The sequence below is a fragment of the Chrysochloris asiatica genome, unplaced genomic scaffold (genome assembly GCF_000296735.1).
Source record: "Chrysochloris asiatica unplaced genomic scaffold, ChrAsi1.0 scaffold00075, whole genome shotgun sequence".
Taxonomy (NCBI): Eukaryota; Metazoa; Chordata; class Mammalia; order Afrosoricida; family Chrysochloridae; genus Chrysochloris; species Chrysochloris asiatica.
The window spans coordinates 13,461,421-13,469,221 of NW_006408593.1; the positions used below are offsets into that span (position 1 = coordinate 13,461,421).

At 54.1% G+C, this 7,801-nt stretch overlaps 1 protein-coding gene across 1 annotated transcript; it reads right to left on the minus strand.

Moving 5' to 3' along the window:
• Positions 1-570: 570 nt before the first annotated feature.
• Positions 571-6,119, minus strand: PSMC3 (proteasome (prosome, macropain) 26S subunit, ATPase, 3). The gene is made up of 12 exons (XM_006865091.1): positions 5,913-6,119; positions 5,591-5,674; positions 5,044-5,169; positions 4,430-4,534; positions 4,277-4,339; positions 3,876-4,013; positions 3,351-3,494; positions 3,109-3,257; positions 2,120-2,216; positions 1,781-1,926; positions 908-989; positions 571-757 (listed from the first exon to the last, which is right to left on the minus strand). The coding sequence occupies exons 1-12, from the start codon at positions 5,976-5,978 to the stop codon at positions 647-649; spliced, it is 1,311 nt and encodes a 436-aa protein (XP_006865153.1). The 5' UTR covers positions 5,979-6,119; the 3' UTR covers positions 571-646.
• Positions 6,120-7,801: the final 1,682 nt, after the last annotated feature.

The window sequence follows — 7,801 nt, forward strand, 5'->3', positions numbered from 1 at the left end:
TCAGTGGTGGTGGTGGAATCTTGGTCCAGTTGTTTAGACCAAGGGAGTTCCCTACTGATTATTTTAAGACATGTACAGCATGTGGCCCAAGAAACCTCAACCAATGTTGCCCCAGGCTAGCTCTGTAAAGTGAGCAGACACGGAAAGCTGGGTAGACGGCAGAGGACTAGATGGGGATGAGGGAAGAACTGTGGGGTGGGCAAGAGAACACAGCATGGCTCTCAGAGGAAATCTTGCTCAGGTTCATTTTCAACCATGCCTAAACAGACATAGAGAAACAGGAGATTCAAGGACGAGCATCAGGGCCCCAAAATGCAAAAAGAAGAGAAAGAACCTGGCCTTCATCCTAGAGCTGCAGGGCCACAAGCCTCTTCACAGCTCAGCGAGGTGGGCAGTGGGTAGGAGACCCGAGGGCAGGCTGAGGGACCACTCCTATCACCCCAAAGGGCCTCCTCCTGACAACTGGTGTGGGCCCACGGCCGTCTCACACTCCTACACACCAGGCAAAGGGGCTTCCTGCACCTGCCCTTACTCTTCTGCCTCAAGCCCAGGACAAGCAAGACAGACAGGTGGCAGGGACCAGAAACCATCTTTTATTGCTACTTTTGAGCAGGAAGAAACCAGGGAGCAGGTGGTGGGCAGCCCGCTAGGCATAGTACTGTAGGTTGGCTTTCTTCTTGGCCTGCACCTCCAGGATGCCCTCCATGTAGTCCTCGTGGGTGAGCTCCGTGGCACCCCTGCGCAGCGCGATCATGCCCTGCAGCCAGGACACATGACGTCTAGGGTGCCTGCTCCCAGAGGCCTCCTCAGCTGCCTCCCCTGTGTCTCATCAGCCAAATGCCCTGCTGGGTCCAGGGAAAGGGGCCTAAAGATGTGAACCCACCCAGCTACCCCGCCGGCCACTCACCGCCTCCACACACACGGCCTTGCACTGGGCCCCATTGAAGTCATCTGTGCAGCGAGCAAGCTCCTCATAGTTCACATCAGGACTGGGGAGAGGATACAGCCACAGGGCTGTTACTCATGGGGATAGAAGGGGATGGTGAGAGCAGGTAAGCCCTTTACCCACCAGACACAACAGGTAGGATTAAGTGGGCTGTTGAGTGCTGTCGAGTCGGTACCGACTCATAATGACCCTATACAGGGTTTTCAAAGAGCAGGTGGTGAGCTTGAACCTCCAACCTTGCAGTTCAAACCAACCTTGCAGTCCAGAGCATTCACCCACAGTGCCACACCAGGACTCCAAAGCAGGCTAGCCCAGGTGATTTCTTGTGTCCCTTGAACAATAGCTTTCTAGAAATCCACATCTCCCACTCCAGGGACCGACTCAGCCAGAGGCTGGGGAGCAGGGCTGTGAGACTAACGATGCAGGGTGGGTCTCATGTCAGCACCCACAGCCGCTGCATCATCTACTGTACACACCAGGTGCTGTCTGAGGCCACATCTAATGACCAAAACCCCCCACTCATGAGGTCGGCTCCAGATACAAAACCGATACCAGAAGAGGTTATGCCACCTGCTGCTGTGTAAATCTGGGCCCAGCTCCATTTGGCCCTGGGTCACACTTGGTCTGGGGATAGGGAGTGGGGCTGGAGGGACTCTCACCTGCGTGCTCTCAGGTCAAGGAGCCCCCAGATTTAGGGCCTGGGCAGATGGGGAGACACGGAGGTGAAGGAGGGACGACAGTTTCAGAAGTCTGGGGGAAGTGAGGAAAAGCAGAGACCACCCTTCTGTCAAAGCTGCCCCTCAGGTCCTAGCACCTGGATCCCTGCTGGCTTACCTGACGTTCATCTTTCGTGAGTGAATCTGCATGATCCTGGCCCGGGCCTCTTCGTTGGGCATTGGGAACTCGATCTTTCGGTCCAGGCGCCCTGAGCGAAGCAGGGCAGGGTCCAGGATGTCCACCCTGTTAGTGGCTGCAATGACCTGCGGAGAGAAGCAGCACCTGAACGAATAAAGAGGAAGGAGGGACTAGAGATGGGCTCAGTCACAGTTGTGAGCGGGTGGTGGGGTAATAACGTGGGTGTTAACAGCAGACCTGGACTCGAGTTTTAGGCCCACCTCATACAAGCTGGGCGAGCCTCATTCCCTTCATCTGGGAGGGGAGGACGACACTCACTTTAACTTGGGTGTTGGGCTGGAACCCATCCAGCTGGTTCAGGAGCTCCAACATTGTCCTCTGCACCTCGCGGTCCCCAGCCTTCTCACTGTCAAAGCTGCACACAGAGGGCAGAACTCTGGTGAGGCAGAGCTCAGGCAGAGCCACTCCCACCTTCTCCACCCACAGGGAGCCTAACCTGACCTGCCCAGGGCAGGGAACTCTCACTGAAAGGGGGTTCTCCACAGAAAAGGGGTCAGTAACCACTGAGAGTCACTCTGACCTGCAGAGGTTTCTGGGCTCAGGTGCCATGCTGACACACAACACAGCAGCCAGCCACTGCACGTGTGACTGTGCTGAGCCAGGACTCTGGTAATGAGTGAAGTGGCCCCAGACCTGGAGTGGAGTCATCAGGCATCCCTGAGCAAAGTATGTCCCTGACGCTGCAAACCCTGAGGGACGGAAAAATGCTGCCAGGCAACCCATCAATGGAAAACCAGGGAAAAGAAATGGAAAAGCACATTCCAGAGAAAAAAACAGCAGCTGTGAAATTTCTCCTGCCACAGTGGGCCTAAGAACCCCGAGGACATTGTGGAGGGAGTCCGGAGCAGGGGACTTCGTGCTGGATGGGCTGGAGGCCAGCTGGGGTAGCCCACACGTGGGCCTTGCAGACCCCAGCAAATGCAGCATTTCTCCCAAGGAACAATGAATGGGGAGGTCAAGGAAGGGTTTTAAGCATATGGTTTGTGTCGGGGGCTATGGCTACATGTGAGTGACCAAGCAGAGTTGCTTTGATAGGAACATGGTGGCAGCTGGGAGGAGACTAGAATGTCAGAAGGAGGGAGTCTCGTTAGAAGAGAACTTTAGAAAAACAAGAGATTTTAGGAAGTAGAACCACGAGGCTAGAGCAACCACTGTGGCAGGGGAGGGGTCAGGTGAGAATTCCACAATGGGGCCTGCAGGCCTGCCAGCCACAGACATCTCAATGGCGGCTGCCAGCACTCCCTTACCGCTTGGTACCGATCGCATCCAGCTCGTCAATGAAGATGATGGATGGAGCTTTCTCCTTGGCCAGGGCAAAGGCATCCCGGACCAGCTTGGCACCATCACCAATGAACATCTGCACCAGCTGGGGGCCAGCTAGCTTCAGGAAGGTGGCCTAGGGAGGGAGATGACACGAGCAACCCTTTGAGCTGACCTGGCGGAGCCTCAGCTTTACTCACAGCCTCCTCGCTTCTCCCACAGCACTTACCTTAGTCTGGGCAGCACAGGCCCGGGCCAACAGGGTCTTTCCAGTGCCCGGGGGCCCGTACATCAGCACCCCCTTTGGTGGCTGTATCCCCAAGTTCTCAAACTTCTCCTTGTGGTTCATTGGCAGGACAATGGCCTCCACCAGCTGCCAGGAAGAATGCCAAGGTGAGGAGAATGAATCCCCAAGGGCTCCTACTGCCCAACCCTTAATGACTTCAATCCCGTCTATAACTCTCGCACTCCAATTCACACTCTGCTCCCCCTATCTCAAGACACCACAGAAGACTATTCGCCCCTGAGGGCTGGCTCTGGCCTCTCAGCAGGGATGCTGGGGAGGCGCTAGCCTGAAAGCCTGAAGTCTTAGCTCTACTCCTAGTTTCTGTCACCCTGGGCAAGTCATTCAATCTGTCCAGGCCTCAGCTCCTAAGGCTATCGGGCACACCTTCTTAAGGGGTGATGAAGACAGGAGACATATCAGGGCACAAAGTCAGAAATAAGGCTCTGGCAGCTGCCATGGCTCCCTCACCTCCTGGATCTGCTTGTCCAGGCCCCCAATGTCACTGTATTGCTCTGTGGGCCTCTCGTCCACTTCCATGGCCTTCACTCGCGAGTCGTACTCTGTGGGCAGGGTCTCCAGGATTAGATAGGAGTCTTTGTTCACACCCTAGGGATAGGATGAAACTTTTAGCTTTGTCCTAGAGCTCAGGACCAACCTAACTGGCGGAGTGACAAGTGTCTGTAGGACAGAAGGAAAGACAAGGGAATGGACAACAAAAAGGGCAAGAGCACAGGCGGGCAGGTCCCAGACTGCCGGGCAGCTCTGCCGAGGTCAGGGCCTCTGGTGGCCTGAAGGCTGAGCAGGGACTCAGTCAGTCACTGGGAGACACCTCAGTGGAGGAGCCCCACCTGGGCCCAGCGAGCACTCACCACCAAGTCTCCAGGCTTCAGCTTTTCAGCATCTACCAACCCAATCACGGGCAGGAAGTACGTCTGGAAGAAAGATTCAGGCAGTCTCCATCACTGTTCCTCCACGTCCTTCCGGAACCCCGCTCAGATCTCCCAGGGGTGAGCCAGTCTCACCTGTCTGGTAGAAGTTTTGATCACCGCACACTTGCCCTTCCTCTGGGAGTCCAGGTCGATATTGGCACCATCCTCCTCTTGGTCATTGGGATCAACATCAAGCAGCTGACAAGGGAAGATACTCGGATCAAGAGGCCATGCTCAGCCCCAGGCTTCCTGGCCCCTGGGACAATTCCCAGCACTTGCTGGCCATCCCTTCCTCACTCCTCAAACTAGCCCTGAGACCAGCAAAGGTGCAGCTGATAGTCAGAAGGAAGACTTGCTCTCTGCTCAGGTGCTGCTTCTCTGCACAGAGCTTACAACCCCCGAGGAAACGTTAACACAGCAGAAAAGGAGATCTGAGGTTTCCTGGGCATTGTGGGGCCCTACATCTTCCCAGGAGTCCTGGTGTGGCACTGAAAGATCAGACCTGGGCTGTAAGGTCGGCAGTTCAAACCCACCAGCTGCTCCTCAGAAATCACTGATTTGATGTCACTTAAAGACCAGAACATCTTCCCAGGAAGTACAGACTAAGGTGGTACAGCTCCAGCATGCCATCTGGGTCTCAAAACATCCACCCAGTGGTCCTAACCCAGCCCTGCTGACCCCCTCTTCCCCTCCACATACACACACACCTCGATGACGTTGGAGACGAGGTATGGCAGGGTCTTGTTCACTTTGATTTTCTCACTGTTCTCTTTGATCTTGTCTTTCATGGCTTGGAGCTCATGGGTGACTCGCAACACTTCGCTCTTCATGATCTAGGATGAAGATGAGTGGAGGGAACCGGTCAGCTCGCTCTGCTCGGCCTAGAAACCCAGAACCTGTGAGGTCCAAGCTGCCCAGGGGGCCCTGGCCCTCTCCCTGGCCCTTCAGCTCTAAGGCTCCCTGAAGGCCCAGCCTGTGGTCACATCCAGCAGTGGGGCAAACAGAAGGCAGCATGGCGCCGGGTGAAGCAGTCGGAGAATTATGCCTCTTATTAAGTAAGGGCTGGGCACTCGGGCACAGCCAGAATCCTTTCTGTGCCTGCTACAACCCGAGGCATTGCTGGTGTCCCACTCCCTGCCCAGTTGCTGGGTCTTTTCTCTTTCCCTCTGGAGCCAGGAGGCAGCTGCGGGCCGCAAGTCCCCCAGAGGTACGGGAGGTCACCAGGCCGGGCCTGTGGGGGGGCTCCACTCCCACCTTGATCTCACTGTCCAGCAGCCGTGTGCGCTGAATGATCTCTTCCGTAGACATTTTGAGCACCTCCTCCCCGATTCCATCTTGCTGTTTTAAAAAAATCGATAATTATTATTGTTTTCGCTCAAACCTGCATCTCGCGTTCTTTGAGCCCACTCACGACCCGCTTCCCCGTCTATGGATCCGGGACGAGGGAGTCCGGATCCTTGCCCACATCCTAGAACCAGGCCAGAACGCGACCCTTCAGACACGGCCTCCCTTTTCTCCGCACGTGTGGCTCCCCTCTGGCCCCCGCTTCGGGACCCCCAGCTCTCCCAGCGCCCACCTCAGCCTCATCCCACACGGTCGCCATCTTCTCCTGCCGAGTCACTGGCTCCTTGAGTTCCGGCATCAGATTCACTTCCAGGAGGAGAAGGCAGACGATAGACCGGGAGGATCCGAGGAGCGAGATTAATGCCGTTTTTCTCCACGCCTGCCCCTCACTAGTAGCAGACCTTTTCTTCCCAAATACTGTACACTTGACCGGACTCGCTCAGGCTGCGTTACCAGAGCGAATCTGCTTCTCCGACTCGAAAGACGAAGCCCGAAACACAGGCCCCGCCCCCGTCCTGTAGATCGCTGATGTGAGATAGGACCGCTATTGGCCGGTGTGCGCGGCGGGGGCGGGGCCTGTATACAAAACCGGAAGGGGCGGCAGAAATGATGTTAGCCGTGAGGGCCCTTGGGAAATGTAGTTTTAATCTGATCCGTAACTGTAAGGACACTTGCCAAGGAGCGATTTCAGCCTCAAAATCTGGCACTGCTAGGAACTGAGACACTTGCACAATGGCGCTGACTCCCAAATCATAAACAACAGGCGCCAGATGGTTGCAAAGGGCTAAAAATGGATATCACCTCATATCGCATTTTTACAATGTGTTGTTGTTGTTGTTGTTGTTGTTAGGTGCCATCAAGTCGACCCATAGAGACCTTACGCACAGCTGAACGAAACACTGCCCGATCCTGGGCCAACCTCACTATTGTTGCCCCGCTTGAGTCCATCGATGCTGCCACCTGGCCAATCCATCTCGTTGGGGGTCTTCCTATTTTTCTCTGACCCTTCACCTTACCAAACATGATATCCTTTTCCAGGATATAACCAATAAGGTTTCCAGAATCTTTGACAGCTGGAACGAGATAAATCGCCAATGCTAGTAACTCCAGAGTTGGTTCCACGGAATTGCCCACGTGGAAAGACCTCTACTGACAGTTACCACAGTTAAAAACATTATGACTCAAGTCTGTAAGTGTCCGTTTTTTCTGTCCATGGTTAGTTACCTCATTAAGCAGGGCAGATTTCCTTGAATCAAAGGCTCAAAAGACTCTTTTTTGCCCCTGGGTCTGTTGCTCTGGAGAAGTATCACCAGAACGCCACGTAATTCACTTCGTTTATAGTTTCAGTCAAACCATCACAAATACCCTACAATTTAGTGAAAATCTGCATTCCTTTCTGCAGTTGAAGGCAGAATTTAATTTACTTTAGATAACAATTCACATTTGCCTTTGCTTACTCAGACTGACAAAGAATCTCCTCAAATAGCAGCATCTGAGCACATCTCAACAGCTCAGCCCTGTGGGCCGATGAAATTATCATTCTCAATTTTAGAAAAGGACATGGAGGCCCAGAGAAGTCCAGTGACTTGCCTAAATTGTTCAGTGACTTGGTGTCAGCACTGGGGCTGGTTGGTGGTGGTGGTTGTGTGTTGTCAAGTTGAATCCGACTCACAGCAACCCTGTCTAGGGTTTCCAAGGCTATAAATCTTTCTCACCTGGAGCGACTGGTACATTCAAACTGCTGACCTTACAGTTAGCAGCCCAGCTTGTAATCCACTGTGCTACCAGGGCTCTAGCACTGGGGCTGTGGTGGTGGGTGGTGGTGGTTATGTGCTGTGGAGTCGGTTCTGTCTCAGAGTGACCCTGTACAGGGTTTCTGAGGCTGTAAATCTTAGTTGTTGTTTTTAGGTGCCATAGCGACCCTATGCACAGCAGAACGAAACACTGCCCGATCCTGGGCCAAACTCATTACTGCTGCAACGCTTGAGTCTATCAATGCTGCCACTTGGCCAATCTATCTCGTTGAGGGTTTTCTTCATTTTCTCTGACCCTCCACCTTACCAAACATGATATCCTTCTCCAGCGACTGGTCCCTCCTGACAATATGTCCAAAGTATGAGA